Below are 25796 nucleotides of genomic sequence, written 5' to 3' on the forward strand. Positions count from 1 at the left end.
CTGTGAAATTTCAGGTCAATTGGACTCCGTTTGGTTTTCCTTTTCTGCGATACTCAAAAATAAGGAAAAAACGGAAACTGGCACTGGGCTCTAGGTTAATAGGTTAGTCCCAAAAATCATATAAAATACCATATAAATGCATATAAAACATCCTAGATGGAAAATATAATAGCATGGAACAATCAAAAAAATATAAATACGTTGGAGACGTATCAACCTGCGGCAGGATAGTACCTAGAAAGTGGGCTGCGAATATTGGAGCAGTACACATGTGTTAGCAGAATAAGGCCAGTGTTGTTAGAATAGACCCACCCTATATTACTTCATTTCATTGCTTACCTACCATGTAGCTTGCATATGAGTATGAAAGTATATCATAAGGAAAATGTGTAGAACATATGAATCATCAATGCAAAAAAGGCTTCTAGGAAATTTTAATAGCTAGTCACTTATGTAACCGCTCTTGAATGCCGAACCATCAAATTTCTTGCTCTCCTTATACAGTCAACATTGATGCCTCCACCTTCTCGTGCATAGGTTACTCCTTGACTCACTTTCCATCCCTCTAAAGTTTATGATCTGTTCATTCTATCTATAGTGATTCATGCATTTGCAATACTTATTATGTTCATGGATGTGCATGTTCTATGCCTAGTACACACTTGCATGATAAGCTTATAATATGAAATCAATATTGTTAGCACCTTCGTCATGATTTTCTTATGGATCGAATTAATCAAAATATTGCTAATATATCCAACTCAAGGTCGAAAACATGTTTGGTTTCTAGTAGAGTATCAGATTATTTATGTTTTAGGGTGTTGTATGTTTAGTATAGACAAACTTTTGACTGAGATTTCATTTGTTGATATATGATCTTTATGGCATGAAACTAGTATCACTAAATTTGAATCTGAAAGTGCTTACTGATGATTATGCTTTCAGATCATATAAACAACATATTAATGGATTAACTCTTGGTCAAACCTAATATGCCCTACGTATAGGAATGGATGGAGTTCTACCGGTACCATGTTGACACATGGCGCTATTGAATAATTTACTTATGTGTTCTATATATAGAACACATATGATTGCTACTCCCATAAGAGTTGTTCGATTCCCCGAAGAGGAAAAAGTCATGTAGCACAACAGCATAAAGTATTTTTCTCAGTTAAGAATTAAGGTTTATCGAACCAGTAGGAGTCACCAAGCTAACAATGTAAACATCACCTGCACGCAAACACAAAACAAATGCTTGCACCCAACTTGACAAGGTCGTTGTCAGTCCCCTTATCTTGCCAGTTACAAGATTAAAAGCAAATAGATAGTGGTATAATAGTAAACGGAAAAAGGTAAAGGAAAAGAAAAGCGCAAAATTGTAAGAGCTCTGTATTGATGGAGAATGGACCGGGGGCCATAGGTTCACTAGTGACATCTCTCTCGAAAGCAGGTAGTGGCATGAACAAATTATTGTTGGGCAATTGATAGAAAAATGGCAATTTATAACTATGATAATTCATGGCATAATCTCCCAGAGGCATTATGTTCGTGATAAGTAGATCATTAATCCAACTGCATCTACCACTATCACTCCACCCCAAGACCACTATCCAGCATGCATATCAAAGTATTACGTTTATAAGAAATGGAGTAACGCAATAAGCAAGATGACATAATATAGACAAGAAGAAATCTAGCAATAAGATTAAACCCTGTTGTTTTATCCTACGTGCCAACAATACAAAAACGTGTCTTGTCCCTTTCTGTCACCGAAATATAGAAATTACCACTAGATTGAACTCACTATTATGCACCACTTCCTCTAAAGAAGTACTCATCTATCTTGGCTAGAGAAGACTTATAGATCAAAAAGCATACATAGCTATTTAATTATGCAACAAAAAACTTCAAGAGATACAATAGAAATCAATGAATAATATGATCTTAAATCCATAATTCACCGGATCCCAACAAACACACCACATGAATTAGATCAGATTAATCTCATAATAGAACATGATATTGAAGATCTGATAGACAGAGAGAGAGAGAGAGAGATCTAGCTACTAATATGGACCCGTAGGTCCTGAAGGAACTACTCACACACCATCATGGAGGCTGCAAGGTTGATCAAGATGGCCACTCCAATGGCTTCCCTCTCCGGCAAAACTCCGGAACATGGCTCCAGATGGGATCTCCTCGGAACAGAGGCTTGTGGCAACGATAAAATTGTTTCAGATCTCGCTCCGAGGGTTTCTGAATATATGTGAATTTATAGGTCAGGAATTAGGCCAAATGGAGTTGCATGGGCCCCAGAAGCATGCCCGGCGCGACCATGGGGGTATGCCCCTAGGCTTGTGGGCCCCTCAGCCATCTCTTGGTCTCCTTCCAAAGCTTCAAGAGTCGCTTATGTTCCAGGAAAAATCGTCAAAAAGTTTCCATCGTGTTTGGACCTTCGTAGGTATCGATTTTCTGTAAGAAAAAAACAAGCAGAAAACAACAACTGACACTGGGCACTAGATTAATATGTTAGTACAAAATAACAATTTAAAATGATGAAAAATGATGGCCAATGTATATAAGAATGGTAATATAATAGTATGAAACAACAAAAAGTTATAGATACGCAAGAGACGCATCAATGATCATATTGGTCGACGGTCTCTTTCCATTGAACCTTGATGGTATTCTCCACATATGTGAATCATTTCTGTCTTTTCGAACTTTGAAAGTTGAAACTGCCCGCAAATCTTAGACCGGTTATTTAGTTTTTTTTGCATATTTGGCGTTTAAAAAGAAAAAGAGAAATAACATGAACACGAGGATGTAATGCATTGGGAGCCTACACCAAAGTATCTTATTTTGTCTATTGCACAAAAAGACACGATGAGTCCATTTTTCTCATAGTAATTTTGCACATTACACAATAGTCATTTTTATGTGAAATTTTACAGATTTTACACTCATGGCATCAAAAATTTACATTATATGAGAACACCTAATGAATCACCATACAAACATAAGGCTAGGGTTCAAGTTAAATTGTTTTCGAAACTTTGTGATATATATGGATAATTTCATAGTCTATGATACCAATTGGATCAACCATCATAGTTCATGGTTTTAAGTTGACCTTATCAGTCTATGACCATTCAGAGAAGTAGCTAATTATGGTAACTATGGTTAAACATCGAAAGAAAAATGCTATCCTTGGCGTTTTTCTTTATGAAAAAGACCACACACTAGAACAAAGTAGAACTAAATCCACACCTTTATTGTTCGACATTGTTGATTTTTCTATTCTATTTTTTCAACACCCCCTATTCTTACTTATCAAATATATGATTTTGGTGGTTTTTATTTGTGCTTTAAAAAATACTTCATAGTTAAATATGCCAGTTTGGCCAACATGTGTAGAAAGCACTGCCACACAATTGAAAAAACCCTTACAATGGTGTAAAGGGGTAAATCAAAATGGTTTGAAGGGTAGATAGTAAGATTATCCTTAAAATAGGATGATAATATAGGGTTTAAAATAAATATTTTCTTGCTATATATTTAGTGAATGTATTTTATTACATAAATGCGTACTTAAAATGACACTCTATCAGTTTTGGCGTGTGGCAGAAGGCGCACTCACGTGGGATGCCTTGCTCACATATGGGACATTTCTGTAATTGGAACAAGAAAGAATTGATCTGCCGTTGGTATGTGATCCAAGGGCTATGAAAGAAATCTTACTCTTGAAACACATCCCCATCTCGTCTTTAAAAACAAACCACACTCTAAGCGATGACATGTTCCCTTTAGTCCTCACCCTTTCTTCTCGAGATCTATTCTTCGACGACCTCCTTCCTCGGTGACCCCACGACCAGCGCACCGTAGATCGACGTCTCCTCGATCCTCTTGTCGGGCATCGACAGATCTGCATGCCAACGACATCTCGTTGTTGGTTTGCCCGTACGACAACATCCCTAGCCTGGTGAATTCTTGTACTCCATGTACTCCTTTTGCTATAGATCTTCTGATTTATATCACACACTCGTGAATTTGAGTAGTCACATACTTTTGCCAAACGATCTTAAGCAAACACCCTATATATTCATTGGTTGTCTTTTACAGATGTATATACACTCAAATCAGCACTCCCTTATTTTTGACGTGTGATTAGAAGGCGCGCTTACTTGAGCGCGCCTTGCGTGTTTTTACACATGAAACATTTCGTTAGTTGAAAAAGGAGAGCATCAATCTGTTCGTTGGCAGGTGATCCAAGGTTAGGAAGGAAATCTTCAAAGTTTTAGACACACCTCCCCATCTGGTCATTTTAAAAATGAACCACCTTCTCTAAGCTATGGCAATGTTCCTGTTCATCCTTACTCCTCCTTCCCGAGACTCCCATTCTTCGGCGACCTTCTTCTCCGTTAACCTCATCTCCCGTTGGGCATCAGCAGATCTGCATGACGATGGGCGTCTTCATTGTCGAGGCGGCTAGTCGTCAACGCCCCTAGCCTGCAGAATTTCTCATACACCATCTCTTATAGATCTACTGCTTTATGACACATCGTCGTAAATTTGAGTAGCCACAGATTCTGCCAAACCGATTTTGGCGTATATTTATTGACTGTCTTTTATTATATATGTACACACTTGAAACGGTAGTACGGTACTCCGTCAGTTTTGGCTTGTGGTTAGGAGCCGCGCCTAGTGGGGCGCCTTGCGTGTTTTCACATATGGGTCATTTTTGTAATTGGAGAAAAGAGAGCCTCGATCTGCCCGTTGATAGGTGATCCAAGGGTTAAGGGTCAGGAATGAAATTTTCGGGTTCTCGAAACGCCTGATATTGCTCCCTCTCTCGCCATTTCAAAAAACGAACTGCCCCCCTCTCCGAGCGACTCACCGTGGCATGTTCCTCCCCGTCCTCACCCTCTCCCTCCCGAGACCACTCTTCTCCGGCGGCCTCCTTCCCCTGTAGCTCCGCGGCCAGCGCATCCCCCTTATCTACCGATCGACGTCTCCTCGCCCCTCCTGTCGGGCTACGGCAGATCTGCGCGGCGGCGGCGGCGGCGGCCGTCTTCGTCGGCGGCGCGCCCGGCCGGCGGCTTCCCTAGCCTGGTGAGTTCCTTGTACTCTATTTCCCGTAGATCTTCTCCTTTATGGCTCACCGTCTTCGCGAATTTGTGTAGCCACTGATTCTGCCAAACTGAAAATGAAGCCCCCTTCTGAAATTTGAACGCTAGGTTGTTCTGTAGCAGCCCGTAGATTGGTAAAGTTGGCACCTTTTAGGCTTCCATTATCACACTGTTTCTGCCCGGAGGTCATTTGACAAGAACTGTGGCTGGGGCCGTCGGTTCTGAGACTTGAGGACATCTGGTGTTAGTTTTTGGTTGAAATGTCGTTCAGTTTTAGTTTTGTGCAAGGAAACCTATGGCTCTGTTATATGCTTAGAAATTTAGGGCACGCCGACAGTGAATCGCTGGTAGGGGCAAGTTTGTTGTGCACATTTAGGTGGGGGTGAAACCTGAACATGAAACTATTAGGACTGGTTCTGCAATGCCGTTCAATTTCACTGCAGTTATATGCATCTTCCCGGTTCGCTTTTTGTTTGGCCGCTATCACTGTAAGGTACATTTTTCTTTTTGGACATACATTATTTCAGTTCAACATAAAAAGTCCGAGTGTTCGTGCAACATAGCTTGCAGCAACTCCTCAAATGCCTCTATTAGGATTGACAGTTTAATGATTCTGATTCATAGGAAGATTAAACTGTTTTTTATACATCTACAAGGCTCTGCTATAGAGGGGATTGAGCATCCAGTCTTCACCCGTGATGACAAGCGATAAAGGAAAGGCTCCGAAGAAGGCTGGAGAGGCTTCTGGACAGCCATCTACTACTCATGAAGGGAAAGTCAGCAATGAGCCACAGAGGCAACGGTCGCTCAATGGGTAGATACTAACAGATCTTTGCATAAATGGTTAATTGTATAACTTTTTTCTTATAGTTATCTGCTCCTTCACCTTTAGGAGGACCACTGGCCCGACACGACGCTCAACCAAAGGAAATTGGACCCCCGAAGAGGTATGCCATACGAGCCGAATCTTATGTTTTTATTGGCAAATGGCTATTTACTGTCCAAATGGCTGGATGGTGAGTGCTGACTGAACATCCGAGAATAGTTTAGGACTGATCAACTGTAAGATATGCATTATGTTTATTTGCATCTCTTTCTTAAATACACAATAATGGCAAACACTTATAAGTTTTATGGAAAATAATAATAATTCGATGGAACACTCTGGCCCTTTTGTGGAGGCTTGAGTTGTCTCATTGGGTGGTTTAGTCCAACAGTTGTAGTTCAGTATGAGAATTTCTTGCACATACACCCATGGGAGCATATCATAACTGCGCAACTTGGATTAACCCATATACTCCCTCCATCCTGAATTGTTAGTTGCTATGCTATCAGTAGTGCTTCTGTCATATACTCAATTCCAGTTCCACTTCATGCTGTGCTTGTTAGTTGCTATGCTATCAGTAGTGCTCCTGTCACATTTTTGTGGGGATATATTGTATATGTTTCAGTGCCTCACTGACATGTGGGCTCCATTTAATTAGCACCACAATGCAAAAGTCATAAATCAGTGGATTATACAAAAAATGAGTTTTTTTACTGAAACCGTCTAATATTTCACTTGTGTGCTAATCAAATGCAGGATGATATATTGTCCAGAGCAGTCCAGACTTACAATGGGAAAAACTGGAAAAAGATAGGTATATTCTATGGATCGATTCATACGTGTGTAAAGTTATGTGGGAATGCTATTAGTTTACTCTTGATGATGGTATTTTTGTAGCACATATAATTCTTTTACCTTTCTTGGACATCTCTATCACTCTTTCTGTACTTTGAAGTATATTAATACAAGACGACACACATTTGGGTGCTTGTTCAAAGAAAACACATTTTGAATTATATAGGCATCTAAAATCCATGTCCTATATCATCATAAGTGTTCTTTTGAGGGTAAGGACCCTACAGTATATGAAAGAGTAAGCTAAGAGAGTGGATCTCAGGGTATGAAGAACCCAAAATTGCTGGACAGACACACCCCCCTCAGCTAGTCTGTTCAGGGTGCCAGAAGGGTTGAATGCAGGTTCTGTTCTTATTTTGCCTGAGGGATTCAAAATTAGTGCCGCTCGAACCTATTTCCCCTGAGTTGAAAGAAAAGGTGGAAAATCTCTCTTCTCAGAGTTATCGTCCCAATAAAACTATATGCTTGTGATCCTGTTCCCGGTAAGAAATATAGTGAAATTGTCTTTCCCATTCTTTCCCCTGATCCTGCTACGAAGAAAGATGTTTTGCCGTGTCACGTTCCGAAGGTGGTTTGTGCATTTTTCTTTAGCATTTTTATATCTATGCGGCACTGCATTTTTTACAATGATGTTAGCTTCTTTTGTTCTTTTATTCTTCTATTCTCTTGTGCATGTTTGCTTTATAATTACATACATCGATTCATTAGAAACCAAGAGGATGATCCTTCCGTTATCTAAGATAAGATATTGATTTGTTCCATTAGTTTCTGCTTTCTCTCATTCGTCTCCAGTCAGCTTTCCTTTTTTTCTTTTCTGTTATTAGGAACACCTCCCTACACTTTCTGTTTTTTGACAAGTCTAAGCACTGACATATTGCCTTCTTTTCCAGCGGAGTGTTTTCCTGATAGAACCGATGTACAATGCCTGCACAGGTGGCAAAAGGTTCTAAATCCTGAGTTGATCAAAGGGCCATGGTCCAAAGAAGTAGGCCCCCTATTTGATTTGTTTCCATTTTCAGGCTTATTGAGCATCTTGTATGCTCACGTGAGTCTTATCAACCTGTTGTTTCATATTTTTAGGAAGACGATATCATTGTTGAAATGGTAAAGAAATATGGTCCAAAGAAATGGTCAACTATTGCCCAAGCTTTGCCAGGACGTATAGGAAAGCAATGCCGGGAACGGTATGGATGGGAGTGCCCTTTAATTTCATCAATCTTGTACTTAAGAACCTTTTTTCTTTGCAATATAATATATACGACTGAGCATTGAACAACTGAATGTGAACAGTAACTCATGGAGTTCCGTGGTGCCTTGTTGCTTTTGCACATCAGCACTGTAGTTTTATAAGGCACATGAATAATGTAATTCTTGATGCAAGTGATACAGAGTTCTCCTATGTATTCCTGGTTAAAGAACACAGTAATCTCAACAATCACTAATGCAATATTGATTTTTGCAGAACCACAAAGTGTTAGTTTGCCTCTTTCCATTATCCTGATGGTTCTACTGTTAAGGCATAGGCTGGGTTCTGGATAAAAATGTTTCATTAAATAGTTTCAAAAACATAGAGGATCAAGTGAATAAAATGTCAATATGTCCCAACCTTGTAATGCTAGCACCTCTTCGTGCTGCTAGCTAGTAATATCAGAATTCAGGAGAGCTGATTTTATAATTTCAGATTCACCAGCCTTTTGGTAAAGTCAGTAAAAAGCAAAAAGACATTGGAACTAAAGTATTAACCTTTTTTTAATTACATGTTAACATACTACAGCTGTTCCTCTTACAATTATTGTTATTTCGTGAAAGTTCTTATTTTGGGGCCAACTGAGTAGCAGCTAAATACATTGGCTTTAATTCGTAGCCATAACTAATTGACCATAGAGCATGTATCCTTTCACAATGGACTATCTTATCTGTGATTAGGTGGCACAATCATCTTAACCCTGGCATAAACAAGGATGCATGGACACAGGAGGAGGAAATTACTCTTATACATGCTCATCGAATGTATGGAAACAAATGGGCTGAATTGACAAAGTTTTTACCCGGAAGGTAACTAAATGATGTTTCCATTTATGTATGAGCTGCTGGGAAATATTTATGTATGATATCATGATGAGTCCTGTCCTGTGAAAAGAAGTTTTTCTTTTCATTCTCCCTGATGAATTCACAAACTTTTGGGTTCAGCATCCATTCCCCTTTTTTTCATTCGGCATCATTTGGAAGCTATGGTGTTATACTCGGGAAAAGATGGTAATCTCAAAAGGGAACTAAATTGTTTTGCTTTTGGATAATAAAATTAGGGCACCGGTCCCATAAAAATGTTAAACCACTGCCACTGCAATAGCTCTCTTTTATTTTCTTTGAACAAAATTTGAAATAATATATGTTATTTTTAGTCAAATATGGTGTCGACTGGTGAGTATTACAGCAAGCAGAGAGAATGTGCGACATGTTAGCAGTATTCCCTTTATGCGCATATATGCTTTGCACCTGAAATGATTGACTTCTAAATTTATGTTTCCCCTGCCAGGACGGACAATTCAATTAAAAACCACTGGAACAGTTCTGTAAAGAAGAAAATTGATTCTTATATGTCATCAGGTTTACTTGCTCAAGTCTCGCGTCTCCCACTTATTGAACACCATGCACATTTTAATTCCTCACCGGCAATTACGCAACAAAACAGTGAAGACAGTGACAGCAATGCTGTCCGGGAGGTTGAGGATTCATCAGGGTGTAGTCAATCCTCATTGGCCATGGTTTCTTGCTCGCAAGCGCAGGACACCAATCTGGCCTTGAGCTGTGATTTACATGTGAATGCGGATCCCAGCAAGACAGAAGCACATGATTCTCAGTCTTCTATGTGCCAGGAAGGCTATACTTCCACCGAGGGTGTTGCATCTGCTTTGTCTGAAGTTCATTGCCATGCTTCTTCCTCCAGATTTGGTCCAGATAAACTCTTGCAGCAGGAAATTTCACAAAGAATGGATTTGCAGATGGATATTGATGAAACACCAGGTAACTCTATGTTTGAAAACAACCAGACCATTTGTAGTACATCGAATAATGAAAGACCGATGTTACAGTATGAGATAGCACCAGATATGCCTATCTCTGTGCTAACTAATGTTTCTGGAGCTGAGCCAAAACTACATTTCATGTCCGAGGCTGACTTCAGCAGTCCTAATTGTTTGAAATCAGAACTTTGGCAAGATGTTTCGTTCCAGAGTCTTCTTTCTGGACCTGATGTAGTTGATGCTGATTCTCTTTCAAGACTAAACCACCATTCAGATACACATTCCTCTGAAGCAGACACCCATTTTTTGGCAGCACCCAACCCATCGCATACATCAAATCCGTCGAGTATGATGATGGCTGCTTATGGCCAGGATCCATCGTTGTCAGTACCACAATCTCTTATTCCAAATGGTTTGTCGGATGTGGCTGATGAAAAGTCAAGAGAAATGCAAGTTTCTGGGTCAGAGATGATCACATGCATGCATGATTCTTTTGGTGATTCTGAGCAGTTTGCTACCCCTGGCAGTACTGATGGTAGACATGGTGCTTCAGCAATTATAGAAAGAATACCGGAATACGGGGACAAACAGTTAACTGACGCTGAAGAACCTGCTTCCAGCATGGCCAAAGAACCACCATTGGCACAAGGTGAGGCTGCGTCAGATGAAAAGCAAGATAAGGGAGCGCTATTCTATGAACCTCCTCGCTTCCCAAGCATGGATGTTCCATTTGTCAGCTGTGATCTTGTAACTTCTGGCGATTTGCAAGAGTACAGTCCCCTTGGCATTCGGCAGTTGATGCGCTCAACCATGAGCGTAACCACTCCATTGAGATTGTGGGGCTCCCCTACCCATGATGAAAGCCCTGATGTTGTGCTGAAGAGTGCCGCCAAAAGCTTCATAAGCACACCATCAATATTAAAGAAACGACCGAGAGATCTGTCATCTCCGACTCTCGAAAAAGGAATAGAGAAGAAGTCTAGGACTGAACAGGACAGTGGTGTGTTGGGCACATCCTCCGTCAGTGCTCAAACAAGTTGCATGCATGCCATTAAAGACAAAGGACTTGTTACCGAATCAGTTTTTTGCACTAATCGATCTTCATCTTTTAAACCTCTGGAGAAGAAACTTGAATTCTGTGATGAAAACAAGGGAAATTTGGGTGAAAGCGAGCAGGCAAAAGATGGACGAAATGCACAGAACAACCATCCTGTGGATGAGCATGCAAGAGGGGAACAGTGTTCCACTGCAAATATGGTCAATATTAATGATGAGGTAAGTACTTCTAAATCAGTTCTTCAATTGGTACCATATCTTAGTAGAACGGAAGGTAGCGCTTATATAGTTATTGCGGCGTAGCATAGCAGTTGCTACAATTTCTCCAGTAAATCTAGCTTTACGTGTCTTCAAGAAATGTGATTCAAAGTATCAAGATCTCTAATGATGTCATCATGTATGTGATATGTGGGGTTGAACTGAAAGGCGGGGGCAAAGTGGCATATAAGTTTTCCCCTTGACCTGCTGATCTTGTTCTTACTTATATTTTTGTTCCATGCAGCCACCGGCAACTGTTCTTGTTGAGCACAAGGGCAATGACATTTCTGATCATGGCGCAAATGCCATGTATCAGAAAATGAACACAAATCTTGAAGCTCTATCGGCCTGTAAGGAAACGTTTGCTAAATCGAAGTCTGGAGAACTCATTGCCGAGAAATCTTCACCATGCATTCAAATGGATTATGAATATGTGAACATGTAAGATTGCACACTAGTCTGTTTCCAAGATGATTTTTTGGGTTCTCCAATCAGTTTCTTTACTTTGGTCAGCACGTAGTATGTGTGAGTCTAGATCTGGCAGGTCTTACGAAATCCACTAAATATAAATGTGAAACTGGTACCTGGCAAGTTGCCATCATTCAATGTTAAAATCTCTTCATCGCTAGAAAGCTAAATTTGCCTGAAGATTTGGATTTACCTAGGTACCTATTCTACTATTAGATTTATGAATTTAATTATTAATACTCCCTCTGTAACTAATATAAGATCATTTAGATCACTATTAGTGATCTAAATGATCTTTATAATAGTTTACAGAGGGAGTACATATCTGTGAGAGTAGAATATTCTTTAAGTGCTCCCTTTTCTACTCTGAAGCCTAAGATTTTGTTTTATCTAGACTAAAATCATAATAAGTCATTTATCTACTGACCCCCTTACTGGTATGAGCATCTGCAATTTGAATTCAACTGTCGAAGAACACATGGATCTTTCTAACGAAGAACACAATTACCGTTGCTCTTTCTTGCTATTCTGAATTGCTACTCTTTTTCAGATTGGCTGATACGCCTGGTGTCAAAAGAGGACTGGAATCTCCATCGGCTTGGAAGTCCCCTTGGTTCATAGATATGCAATATAAGGTACATTTAGCATTGAAATATTTATTGTCTTATAGCTATCCTGCGTCAAATCTGCAACAAGGTTTTTTTGATGGGCCATATTTGTAGTTTTGGACGAGCTGAAGCATGAGAAGTACTTGTCATCTGTTACTCATTCTTTCTTTCTTTTGGTTAATACCTTCACTTGTGCAGGGGTCATACTTCATCAGCCCAGCGGATACAACTTATGATGCATTAGGATTGATGAAGCGGATAAATGTGCAGAGTGCTTCTGCTTTGGCGGATGCCCGCGAGGTCCTGGCAAGTGGCAGCCAATGTGGCAACAAAGATTTTGATGAGGAAAACAAGGAAAACATAGATGCCGAAAATGAAACAGGAACTGGCAAGCCGCAAAATAAAATCATGGTGCGTAGTTCTCATCTGCTTCATTCAGTACCTGGGATAGTAGAGTTGGAATTTCTTAGGAGACCATAATTTAGTTGTTTTTTCCTAGGTATATAGCAATTACAAATCTTATGTGGGAAAACTATGGTAATTTGATTCCTGTAGTTGGTCAGATGTGATGATTTCGACCAATTTTGATTTTTGAACAAACTAGATCGAGCATTGACTACAGATACTACTCTATATATGATATTTAAGACTGCAGTATCATCAGTATTTCTAATTCCAGTTTAACTCTGCAGGCTGAAGCAAGAGTCCTTGACTTCAACGAGTGCGCCACACCGGTAAGAACAGCAGACAGCAGTGTGGGCGGCAGGCTGACAAAATCGCTCAGCTCACCCATTCCTTCCTCCCACCTCCTGAAAAAATTCAGATAGCTAGACCTCCGAGAAATACACCAGAGATATTCTTTGATTGCGCGTTACCAGCATTGTACATGCCTTGTCGTAAATCCCAACAGCCAGTTGTTCTCCTATTCGTTGCTCCTGTTACTTTGTACTTCGTGACTGGACCGCTGTCCGGCACACATTCCAGCCCGGAAAGAATCCTTGGACTGTTGAAAGTTGTATCATCAGTTAATTTATGTTGTTAATATTTCATATCCTAGACCCAGACTTTCACTGTCTTGGTGAGTCTGATAAATGGGACAGTTTTGAGCTCGTCTAGTTATATACCAGCAACTCTTTCATGTTTCATGAGATTGAATTCATTTTGCCATCAAGTTTGGATGCCATAATTATGTACAGTCTTGTCAATTATCAACCTTATTTCATACTCCCTCCGTTTCTTTTTAGTTTGCATATAAGATTTGCAAAAGATATCAATATTCACTTATGAAATCAATATTATTAGATGAATGATGATATTAGTTTTCATAACATATAACTTTAGTATTGTAGATGTTGATATTTTTTTCTGTAAAGTTAGTCAAACTTTACAAAGTTTGACTTTGACCAAATCTTATATATAGACTAAAAAGAAACGTAGAGAGTTGCTCTGGATCCTTGCCATGTCCCACTGCCCTGAGTGCTAATCTACCAGCTCATGCACTTTGGCAACCGATGCATTTGGTAGCTTGACCATGGGCCTCCTGCTATAATTCGAAATCCATGGGTCTGTCACCACATCGGGAAAGTATTAGGTGATACCAGCCCTTATATGCTACCATGATACCAACTTAAAAAAATTCATATTTAAACTTTTCAAAAAATTCCAAAAAAAATCATGGATGTTCATGACATATATGTCGACAACCCCTAAAAACTCCAGATCAAAATTTGAAATATACATGAAGAAACAAAAAATGACAAATTTAGATGTGAATAGTGTCATTTTTGCTTTTGTCTTCTTTTGACACTATTCATGATGGATTTGTCTTTTTTGTTTCTCTTTGTGTATGTCAAATTTTGATCTGATTTTTTTAGGGGTTGTCGACATATGTCACGAACATCCATGATTTTTTTTCAGATATTTTTGACAAGTTTAAATTTGAATTTTTAAAGTTGGTACCATGATAGCATATAAGGGTACTTTCCCCAACATCAACAACACTGCCGTTCCCCACCCTCTTAAGCAATCCAAGCTGCGGGGCATCCTTGCCGTGAAGAATCACTTGCCAAGTATGAGAGGCATTGCGCCTATCTTTCTATGTCATAAAGTCTCCATCGGCATATTTACCTTTCATAAGAGCATCTACAACCGCATATGACAAATATGACCCCTTAAATGCCTGTGGACGCGCTCAGGCGCTTCCATGGACAGTGACCAGACACTTCTCAAATTAACACAACTGCATCTGGACATCTTATACTAAATTTTTAAATCCATACAAAAGCATGCAAACTAAAAAACCTATGTACTACGTAGCTACTCCTTGTCGGAGATGTCGACAATCTCCGTGCCCGGCTCCGGGTACATGGGCGGCAGCTGCAGCTCCGGCCTCCTCCTCCTACTTTGCGTCGAGTTCGACGACTCCTGTTGGAGGAACTGTCGGTTGGCCTCCACATAGGCCTCATCCTGTATGGACTCCAAGATGACCTGCTGCTCCGCCATCTTCGCGGCTTCGGCGACGGTGAACTCCACCTCCGCCATGGCGAACCCCGGAGCAGGCTGCTTCGCTTCCTCCTCCTTCGGATCCGCCACCTCCATCGGCTCCGGTAGCTGCTCTCCCTCCTCCAGTGAGTCTGGAGGCAGACCGGCAGCGATGCGGGCAGCGCGCCTAGCCTGGATCTCCTCCGCGATCTGCCTCCCGCGCTCCGGCGTCAGCATAGTGTACGTCGTGATCTTGCGACGGACCTGGCGATGCCGGAGAGCGGGGGAGAGAAGGACGGCGGGCTCGGGTGGCGGCGCAGAGAGGAGGTGGATGGGCTAGGGTTAAGGGACGCCGACCAACTTAAATAGCTGGATTTGGCCTCGGACGGCGAGCCGGAGTGGCGCCACACGGCGTTCACGCCACGGCAATGTAGGAGGCGTCTGTCGGACCGTCGTGTTTCCGGGTGTTTCCGCGTGAGGACCCCATCGTCAGTCCTACGTGACGGACGCGGCCGGGCGCGTCCGGACGCTTCCGTATCCGCCCCATATTTGGGCTAGATATGAAAGGTGCCGGTTAGCCCGACATTTTGAGACCCGTTCGAAGCGCCCGTCTGAATCAGATTTTCGTGTCCGGTCATTGACTGGGCGGGCCACCCGAGCGTTTGGCCCGGTTTGGAGCACCCGGCTGTAGATGCTCTAAGACCCTGGGTCGGGGTTTGTAAGCAGGTGCCCTGCTTGGCGAAAATAGCTTGGTCGACCAACTCAAAGTCTAGAAATCCACTTTCCCATCGTATCTCTTCGGTATGTCAGTATCTCTTTTCGCCGATGCATTTTTCTTCTATTTTCATCTCCTCTCGCTACCGAGCTTTTTTTTGCACATGTTTTCAGATAATTTGAAACAACTCATTAAGAAAGTATGACAGCCTGCCACGCAGAGTTCGCAAGAACTTCTCTTCCGACACTATTTATCAATTTTGGGGTCCAACCATTTTCTAGTTTTCTAATACAATGGTTGATAGGATAGTTTTATCTTAAGTCTTGCATGTAATTTAGAGATGACAAAAAAAAATATTTACAATGGGTCATCTCTTACCCTTATCTTCGATAACTAGCTATTCCTAAAAACATGGTGAAACATATTATGCTAAGAGATCATCTCTTGTCTTCTCTTAAATAAAAGAAGATAAAACTTTTTTTTATGATTTCTCTCTTCTCCATCTTCATTTATCATACATGGCATTCTTAATATAAAACCATTGTAGATGCCCTAATGTTTGTAGGAATACTTCTAAACTGGGCGTCAGGGGATCTTTCATGATGAATCCCAACTCCCTCTGCGCCAGGGTCAAGAAGGGTTGGTACTTTCCAGACTCTGAATTTTTACTCGCTACAGTTCCTAAATCATCCTCAGCCACATGGAGGGCGATCGTTGCAGGAAGAGATGCACTAAAAATGGGGCTCATAAAACGAATTGGAGATGGATCAACGATCTCGGTGTGGGAAGACAGGTGGATTCCCTCTATTGTTACTATGATGCCAAAGCTACGACAAACAGTAAGCGATTTGATTGATACAACAAACAGGGACATGGCGACATGATCTTGTGCGTAGCATATTCATACCACCGGACGCATCTGCTATATTGAACATTCCATTATGGCAGGGTGGCAATGAGGATTTTCTAGCATGGGCTTATGAGAAATCCGGCATTTACTCTGTTAAATCGGTGTATCATGCTCTCGTGAATCAGAAAGAGCGTTTGGCTCTAGAGGAAGGGCAGATTACAGGAACTTCAGTGGATCAACAACAGATGTGGAATGCTATTTGGAAACTCAAGGTAGTCCCAAAAATGAGGGTCTTCTGATGGCGTATAATGCGAGGTATTGTGCCGGACGAGTGCACATTGAAGCATCGCCATATTAAAGAAGAAAGCACCTGCAAAATTGCCTAGCAATGGATGAAGATTTGGAACATGCACTCTTACTTTGCTCTCATGCCCGTCGTTTCTCGAAGGAAGCCAGACTACTGTTTGATATACATGTTCCACGACTCCATCCTTCTATATGGAAGAAAGACGTCCTATGTGATCAGCAATTCTCGGACAAGGGCCGAGCAATCATCATTACAGTGATGTGGGTTATTTGGATGTCCAGGAACAGATGGACACATGAGAAAGAGCGGATTGATCCGGTTACTTCAATTAGAAGAATCAAGAAGGATCTAGCGCTTCTGGATTTGCCCCGTGAGCGGGCACTAGAGTTGCCCGAGTTTGGCTGGCAGCCTCCAGACGTGTTACATGTCAAAACAAACACAGATGCTGCTGTTCACTTTGATGATGGCAATGCCGGCGTCGGTGGTGTTGCTCGTTCTGCATCGGGTTTCAAGGGTGCATGATGTAAGTCTTTTGCAGGTGTCACGGACTCACTCATTGCCAAAATTCTCTCTATGAAGAAACGCGTCATTTTTGCCACACTCCAAAGCTATACGCACGTGATCATGGAAACCGACTGTCTAGAAGCAGTTAGCCTCTTGAATTCTCGCTACACTGATTGTTCAGTGGCTGCACCAATTCTAACAGAAATTAGAAAACTAGCTCTTAGTCTTACTTCTTTTAATATTCAACATGTAATAAGTTAAGCAAATAGTCCTGCATATCTCCGTGCTAAGCGTGGATGTACGCTTAATGTGACCGATAGCTGGTTAGACTCTACCCCTAGCTTCCTGATCAGCAGCCTCTTGCTGACTGCTCGGCGAGTGCATTCGTTGAATAAAGCTCTGTGATATCCCCGCAAAAAAAGGTGGTTGGAAGACCGTACCTAAGTACTTCTCCCTCAGCGCTTCGGCTAGGATCCCACATGCGCCATGTCGGATCCAGCTCATGCTGACCCATCCGACTCCAGATATATCCGTCCTCATCTGCTTTTCAAACCAAGCCCTCTAGCCACTTCACTCCACTCCTCTCCCCTCCACTCCTCCACCCAAACTCCCACCGGCGATTTCCGGACTTGGCGGGAAGCAGATCTGAGCCCCACATCTCTAGATCCGTTGACCCCGAACTCATCCCATGCAGCCCTGAGAAGGAGAAGACCGTCTGACTTGCGCTCCGCCGCTCCCAGGAGGAGGCCACCGATGGCAATGCTCGGAGTCCTTCCGTCAGAAATCCATTGCGTCGGTCCAAATATTGGACTATTGGACAAGCCATTAGTCCACGCTTGGCATCGATGTAATGGAATACACGTGTAACTTAAAATGACGGGCAGATGCCTGTAAGTTTTATATGGTGATATTTGAAATGGAGCCTAAGGACTCATAGGTTTTTTTGCATCGAGGAACTGTCGTCGCACCTCAATAGACTGTTATGGATATGTTTGCTGCCACCTGCCAGTGACTGGAAATTGTGCTAGCGGCATGTCATCTACAGTAGTTTTCAAAATCCCCATACGGAAGACTGGCTTGCAAACAAATCACTGATATTAAAAAATTCATATTGTGATAACGACATCAATAAACAAGGGCTATACAAAGGACAAGTTTTTGACTCTTATTGCTAGCAGTACAACCGGAAGACCTCGTACAAATACTTCTTTGCTTCATGCTTGCAATTCTCCAGGCTTCTTCAATTGTACGTGATACTGACTTTCACCTCACCGTGGTTTGTGCTGATTGTCCGAATTCTATGGTCCCTGTCAAGAGGGAACTCAACATCACCTTCAAAGGGGATGGGAACCCCCTCGTTGCTTGGAGTTGTCACATTCAACCGTACCTTAATTGTAAGAAATGGCTGTGGATTGATTGGCACCGTAACAATGAACCGCTGCATTGGCTTTAGGATCACACTACCATTGCCAGCAGAGGGGGTGAGCTGCACCTTCTCCTCCTCCTCACAGAAGAAGAGCAACACATTGTCATCCTCGAAGACCCGGTTATGTGCAGTGATTTGACCGTGCAAGTGGATGGTCTGAAATGTATCGTCACCAAAGAGGCGGAGGCTGACCTGCACATGGACCCCCAAGCCTTCCTTCATCAACACATATGACACAACGAGGTGGCGGCCATACTTTGTTGTGATAAGGCGATCTTCATGCTTGGCATCCACACATGGGTAATCTCCAAAAACTAGAGTAGCAGTGTCAATAACACCAGGTCTGCTTATCTCAGGGATTTCAATTGTCATGCAACCGGAACCGAATCCTGAGATAGTTTTGAATGGCCCTGTGAGCACCAAATTTTCCTGCAATTATCATATCAATGAGATTAACAAAAGATGAACATTCAACATAAAAAATGATACATAAGTACTCCCTCCATCCCATAATATAAGAGCATTGTTTTACACTAGTGTAGTGTCAAAAACGCTCAAGGGGGGAGTATAATAGATGTGCAGTCGCGGGTTAACCTACTAGAATATTCATGCTTTCACGCAAGGGCCTGTGTGTGTGTGTGTGTGTGTGTGTGTGTGTGTGTGTGTACACAAATATAATATCAACTTTGTGTCACAAAAACATGAAGAAAATGTTGGTAAATAACTTATGTAACAAAACAAGAGAAATACAACTTATAAGTTGGAATCTAAGATTAATAAAGATAAGTAAAATTAGCATTTCACCAACATGTTAACATTCTTCTGCCCAACTCTAAAACAACCCTATATCATGACAGAGCCTAGCTATCATCAAATGAACCATGCCTACCTCAGAGTCAAGTTTGGGATTTTCTCCTTCTTCTTGGTGGTAGACAAACTGACCACCATTCTCGTCAACAGCGATTTTCCCAACAAAGGGGAAGAAGTGTGGATACACAGCCAATAGCTCCACCGATGGTTCAGGTCGACAAAAACGTATGACTTTCTTAAAGTCAACCACATCATCACTGGTTTCATTAGGTGGCGGCATTGGTAGCAGTTGCTTAATGTCATCATCCTCAGCATTGCCAGCAGTCGCTTGCCATGTCGATCGCTCTTTGCCATCAATAGTAGCAACAGTAGATGCCGGATCTTGCTGCTCATTGCTAGCATCATCCTCATCGCCAGGTGAAAGCAAACGGAAATCTATCATATTTTTTGTTCTTGTGTTCCAAGCCTCACAAAAAATCACCATTGTTCTTGAGAAGGATGCCTTTCAAAGAATGTGGATAACATTAGTAATAAGCATTTAACCTCAAATCTCTCCTACTTAAAAAACTATAAAACTATGTAAGCCATGCAATCCATATTAATTGTCACTAATTTAGTGCAATCCATATTATATTGTACTCTCTCCGTCCCATAATATAAGAACGTTTTTGACACTAGTGTAGTACAAAGCATAGTGATCAAAGTAGCATCCAGGATGACCGAAGTACAAAGCTAACTTGCAGCAGGAATCATCAAATTAGCTTTGCTAGCTACTCCCTCCGTTTTTAAATATAAGCCCTTTTAGAGATTTCAACAAGGACTACATACCGATGTATATAGGATGTATTTTAGAGTGTGATTCATTCATTTTGCTCCGTCTGTAGTCCATATTGGAATCTCTAAAAGGGCTTATATTTATTAATAGAGGGAGTATCAATCAAAACAAAACTAGGAAGTTCCCCATCAACCCGAGCAGATGCAACTCAAGATTCCATAATGCAGATTCCACTAAAGAAGCACCACCGAGAAGAACATTCTCTACTGAAAAATCAATTCCATAAGAACCAAACAACAATCGTATACTAATAGAAGAAATGAGAAAAGTAGAATGTTCAAGGCAAACTATTTTGTTCAAGAAGCACATCTCTTCTGAAAAATCAGTTCCATAGGCAACAAAATCGAAGAAATGAGAAAAGTAGAATGTTCAAGGCATACCATTTGTTCAAGAAGCACCAATGAGAAGAACATCTCTTCTGAAAAATCAATTCCATCAGCAACAAACCAGAATCATATTTAGTGGAGACTAATCAAAGACATGAGAAAGTAGAATGTTCAAGGCAAACTATTTGTTCAAGAAGCACCAATAAGAAGAATATTCCCTTTGGTAAAATCAATTCCATAAGCAACAAACCAGAATCATGACACTAACCGGAGACATGAGAAAAGTAGAATGTTCAAGGAAATCCAATATGCATTATTTTAGTTTATTTATAACAAGGGTCTGTTTAGGGCACATCTAGATGTGCCCTAATTATTGCACACCTAAGTGACTCAATCAAATATAAAAAAAGAAAAGAAAAAGGAAAAAAAATACCCACACGAATCTTCGCGTAAAATCAATGACACGGGGCTTAGATACTTAGGGCACATCTAGATGTGTTTTAGAAAAGACCATTATAACAACAATTCCTAGCACCTCTCAGCATCAAGTCACTACAAGTCAGGAGGCCACTACTGTTAACACAACAAATAGAAACCAACACAAGTGAAAGAGAGCAAGCAAATTAGGTGGCATCTTTCTTTATTACTCCCTCCATTTTTAAATGTAAGTCTTTTTAGAGATTTTAATACAAACTACATACGGATGTATATAGACATATTTTAGAGTGTAGATTCACTCATTTTGCTCCATATGTAGTCTCTTATTGGAATCTCTAGAAAGACTTATATTTAGGAACAGAGGGAGTACCAAATATCAAAATCTGCTCATACCAAAATTTTATTTTGTCATAAGATGAACCTAAAGAACTCACCAGGAAATAGTTAAAAACCAAGTGCAATCATCATTGACAAGTATGTAGAACAGTAGTCCGACAAATCCAAGCATGACCTCAAAGCAATTCAAGTCATGTTCATGTGCATGCCACACTACAGCCAAATCATCCAGCAAAGCATACAAGCATACAAACACACAGACAAGGCACACACCATCCACCCGAGGCAATATTCACACACACACACACACACAACAACAACAACAACAACAACAACAACAACAACAACAACAACAACAACAACCATGGAAACAGACTGGGGGGCACTCCATATAAATATAAGGGCTAAAAATTCCAGAACTTGAATGAGTAAGCTGATGATTTCTTAAGAGGGGTGAGGGTGATTCCAATCTTCGGTCTCGGAAATAGGAAGCTAGAGTATCTTCATCACTAGGCACATAACCTTCCACAATTTTAGGCATTAAATGTATGGATTATGGAACATTAGTGACATACGAACGGATACCTTGTCCTGATAATCCGGGATGTAACGAATATGCAATCGGCAGGAATTATCAAATCAGTGTTTAACTAGTTGTCAATTAAATTAGAAGTTCCCAAGTGTGCTTTGCATCTTAAAATCCAGGATGAAATAAGCACAAAACAAATTGGCATATGTACAAAGCTAACTTGAAAGTATACAACTAGCAGAAATCATCAAACTAGCTTTGCTAGCTATCAATCAAAATAAAACTAGATAGTTCCCCAGCAACTCCATGATCCAAATTCCACTAAAGAAGCATCAATGAGAAGAAAAGTCTCTGCTGAAAAATCAATAACAAACCAGAATCATATTTAGTGAGGATGACAAGATAAAAGTAGAATGTTCAAGGCAAAATATTTGTTCAAGCTTCAGTTCTGAATCCTCGATAGTTTATAACAACAATTCCTGACACCTCTCTGCATATCGAGTCATCAAGATTACCCAACTACAAGTCAGGAGGCCACTACTGTTAACACAATAAATACGGTATAAGCCAACACAAGCGAAAGAGAGCCAGCAAATTAGATGGCATCTTCTTTATCACCAAATTTCAAAATCTGCGCGTACCAAAATCAGGCCCAGTTCTTTTCACCCGGGATTCTGCAGAATCAAGATTCTAGAAAATTTTGCGAGAATCTGCTTCCCCCAGAATCTGGCGTCGAGTTCTTTTCTAAGATTCCAGTTTGAGATTCTGGAAAGAGTTGTGTGCCGAAATGTCTATAGCACCCCTTGACAGAAACTGTTTGATGAATTGTTAACAATTTGTTGTTTCGAACAATATCTTGTCAAATGTGAGCCAAAGCCAAGTTTCGGCAATAGCACCAATATGCAGTAGTATTGACAATATCAACAAAAAAAATTCTAGCACAATCCATCCATCAAACAAAATAAAACAATCCATCCATCCATGTGACAAATTGAACAATCAATCCACCCATTCATGTGACAAATTGAATAATCAATCTATCCATCCATCTAACAAATTGACACATCGGTTCCTCTATCTATGCAACAGCTTTTTTGCATCTACCTAGTTTATAGCTAAAAAAAAGAAAAACAGAGAGTTGGGAGAGTGGATGGATCACCGTGGAGGAGTGGAGGAGATGTTTATGTTCGGCTGCAGCTTCGGGACGGAGGCGCCATCGGTAGCCGGTGCGGAGGGGCCCGACGGCAGCTTCCGGGTGTCCCGGTGGCGGCAGAGGGCAAAGGGGGAAAGGGCCCGCAGAGGAAGCTGGACTGCGGCGGGAGTGCCGACCGGCGGCGGGAAGGTCCGCGCCGGCGGTTGCGTGGTCCGGGATGGCGAACTGGGGCGGGCGGCGGCGCTGGAATCTTAGCGGGCGGCCCTACTCGAGGTCGCGCGATGCGAATAGATCGGCATCGGTCGTGGGTGGCTCGGTGGCAGTTTTGCCGTAATAACCTGCTGCAACAGGGGCACTCTGTTAACTCCAAGCGTTTTCTTTGGTGGGACTTGCCAGAATCCTGAGATTGTGGGAGAAACCAGGTATTTTGGGATTTTGGGATTGTACTAGGATTCTAGAGAATCCGGTTGAGATTTTGGAAGTTCAATCGAGTTCTTTTCGCTCGGGATTTTCGGGACCAAGATTCTCCATAATCTGCTCAAAAGAACTGGGCCTCAATCTTGTGTCGTAAGATGAACCTAAAGAACTCACCAGGAAAATAGCTAAATTAACAAACAAAGTGCAGTCATTGACATGTTGAATAAAAAATGCTCTTATATCAGAGTCATTGCATACAAAATATGTGTAGCCCATTGCAACGCACGGGCAATTATGTAGTCCAAGAAAAAATTAGTAGGAACTAACCATACGCTCTTTCTATGATATGATGAAAAATACAATTAATCATTCTCAAAGCACATAACAAGATACAAAGCGCAAATTTTGCAATCACTAAGTTTATCTATTGCCTTATATATAGGGTCGCGTTATTCGTCACCCTGCATGAGAAATAGTTATTCTTCACCCCCTCTATTTTACCATCAGTGCATCGTAATTTTATGTTCCGTAAGTTTTGTCTTATTTCCGACGTAAAAAGAGACCGTAAGAAAATATATAATCGTTGTAAAAAATATTTCATGTTATGTAAAATTACAAACGTAAAAACATAGCGTAAAATATACATAAACTGTAAATTTTTTGTCTTATGACTTATATTTTTATTTTCTTATGCCAAATTTTACGTAGTAAATCAATAAGAATGTAACTATTTGAATTCGAAACGTAATTTAATTATGAAATGATCGTAAGATTATCTCGGATGAAGAATAACTTGTTCTGCACCCAGGGTGCAAAATAAGTTATTCTTCATCCGAGGTAATATTACGACCATTTCATAATTAAATTACATTTCAAATTCAAATAGTTACATTCCTATTGATTCACTACGTAAAATTTGACATAAGAAAATAAAAATATAGGTCATAAGACAAGAAAATTTGCAGTTTATGTGTATTTTAGACTATGTTTTTATATTTGTAATTTTACATAACATAAAATATTTTTTACAGCAATTATATATTTTTTTACGGTTCCTTTTTGCCTCGGAAATAAGACAAAACTTACGGAACGTGAAATTACGATGCATTGATGGTAAAAGGGGGTGAAGAATAACTATTCCTCAACCAGGGTGACGAATAGTGTTACTATATATATATATATATATATATATATATATATATATATATATATATATATATATATATATATATATTAGTTTCCAATCTAATAAATTATGATAATCCAATTTGCCTAACCAGCTTATGCACCATTTCCACAACAGATCATAAATAAAGTAGAACATAGTTTAAGCAAAAGGTATCTTTAAGGCTGTCTTAGTTGCGTACAAATTTGTATTGTCCTCAGGATCTAGTATAGTTTCGTTTAACTTGATGTATGCTTTCGTAGTTAATATTATTTGACGAAAATAAGATAACATAATCAAATCAGAATAATCTACAGGGTGCCTACCTGCACATTGCCGAAACAATTCCTCATTGTTTCAAAGACTGGAGTCATCAAAAGAGACTCGGCGGTGAGTACCTTTCAAAGTGCAGATTTAATTAGCAGTGATTATTCGACTTAGACATTGAGTCTATGAATAAAAATATTTTCAATGCAAATTGGTTGTCCTATTAAATTGATACGCCGAAGGAATAATTAAAATACAAATTTGTGGTGCAATCTTTATCTACTGCTTCAATTAATATTCAAAACCATCCGCATCTTGAAAATTGGCCAAGGTAAGAGCAGAGTCAAGGACCAAAAGGAAAGAATTATCTGAGAAAACAGATTTGGAGGTTGTGTTGGCCTACCAAACACGTCCACCAGGACGCTCTTTCCGTCGGCGGCGGCCCCCCGCCGGTCCCTGTCGACATACTTCACACCCACGCTTGCGGGCAGACGGCTCTCGACGCTCAACGGATAGTCTAAACCCTTGGACTAGATCAGATGCGGCGGCGAAGTGAGGGCGATGGCTCGAGGTCCTGGTCCTTTACTGCGTGGGTTGGCAAGCGGACGGAGTCCGACTCGGCCTCGTGCTCCGTCTCTTCCCAGCGACACGCTGGGAAGCGCAGGGCCGCACCGCCTTATTGAACGTGTATCTAGTACTCCCTCAATTTCACAATGTGGTGCTTTCTCTATCCACGTGTTTCAATTTTGACCGTAAATTTAACTATCAAGACCGATTGCGGCGGAAGCAAAAATTATATCAGTGAATTCGTATTCGAAAGAAGTTTTCAATTATATAATTTTTTCTCCCATCGCAATTGGTCTCGTTGGCTAAATTTATGGTCAAAGTTGCGCCTCGAAAAGCGCGGGCGCACTATATTTTGAAATAGAGGGAGTACGTATTAAGAGTTAATACCACTATTGGTACATAAACTTGTAGGGGTGGGAACAGTTTCATACACAAACTAAAAAA

The 25796-nt window shown here is 40.8% G+C and overlaps 2 protein-coding genes across 8 annotated transcripts; one reads left to right on the top strand and one right to left on the bottom strand.

The window, feature by feature from the left end:
* The first annotated feature begins 3812 nt into the window (after positions 1-3812).
* On the top strand, positions 3813-13349 carry LOC125543360 (transcription factor MYB3R-1). 2 transcript variants are annotated; one of them, XM_087546662.1, is made up of 12 exons: positions 3813-3985; positions 5789-5946; positions 6025-6079; positions 6715-6772; positions 7704-7798; positions 7894-7997; positions 8740-8868; positions 9350-11111; positions 11395-11591; positions 12169-12253; positions 12425-12637; positions 12919-13349. In XM_087546662.1, the coding sequence occupies exons 2-12, from the start codon at positions 5831-5833 to the stop codon at positions 13051-13053; spliced, it is 2949 nt and encodes a 982-aa protein (XP_087402788.1). In that variant the 5' UTR covers positions 3813-3985; positions 5789-5830; the 3' UTR covers positions 13054-13349. The 2 variants fall into 2 exon arrangements, with proteins under 2 accessions (XP_087402788.1, XP_048562638.1); XM_048706681.2 differs by lacking the exon at positions 3813-3985 and adding an exon at positions 4841-5115.
* A 4807-nt stretch (positions 13350-18156) lies between these two features.
* LOC125543361 (uncharacterized) lies at positions 18157-23268 on the bottom strand. 6 transcript variants are annotated; one of them, XM_087546667.1, is made up of 5 exons: positions 22943-23268; positions 19399-19821; positions 18702-18938; positions 18471-18584; positions 18157-18390 (listed from the first exon to the last, which is right to left on the bottom strand). In XM_087546667.1, exons 2-5 carry the CDS (start codon positions 19801-19803, stop codon positions 18382-18384), a joined length of 765 nt encoding a protein of 254 aa, XP_087402793.1. In that variant the 5' UTR covers positions 19804-19821; positions 22943-23268; the 3' UTR covers positions 18157-18381. The 6 variants fall into 6 exon arrangements, with proteins under 6 accessions (XP_087402793.1, XP_087402792.1, XP_087402790.1 ...); XM_087546666.1 differs by having other exon boundaries at positions 18471-18587; positions 22943-23267; XM_087546664.1 differs by having other exon boundaries at positions 18157-18584; positions 22943-23267.
* Between the last annotated feature and the right edge of the window lie 2528 nt (positions 23269-25796).

Source organism: Triticum urartu, chromosome 3A (genome assembly GCF_056163025.1).
Source record: "Triticum urartu cultivar PI428250 chromosome 3A, HENAU_Tu73, whole genome shotgun sequence".
Classification (NCBI taxonomy): domain Eukaryota; kingdom Viridiplantae; phylum Streptophyta; class Magnoliopsida; order Poales; family Poaceae; genus Triticum; species Triticum urartu.

Excerpts from the sequence above, each read along its gene's own strand:
- LOC125543360 (XM_087546662.1), top strand. The coding sequence starts at position 5,831 with ATGACAAGCGATAAAGGAAAGGCTCCGAAGAAGGCTGGAGAGGCTTCT. Across the intron at positions 7,998-8,739 it reads GGAAAGCAATGCCGGGAACG|GTGGCACAATCATCTTAACC; the intron begins GTATGGATGGGA and ends ATCTGTGATTAG. Across the intron at positions 12,638-12,918 it reads AGCCGCAAAATAAAATCATG|GCTGAAGCAAGAGTCCTTGA; the intron begins GTGCGTAGTTCT and ends TTAACTCTGCAG.
- LOC125543361 (XM_048706683.2), bottom strand. The coding sequence starts at position 19,803 with ATGGTGATTTTTTGTGAGGCTTGGAACACAAGAACAAAAAATATGATA. Across the intron at positions 18,939-19,398 it reads ATCCCAAACTTGACTCTGAG|GAAAATTTGGTGCTCACAGG; the intron begins GTAGGCATGGTT and ends TGATAATTGCAG.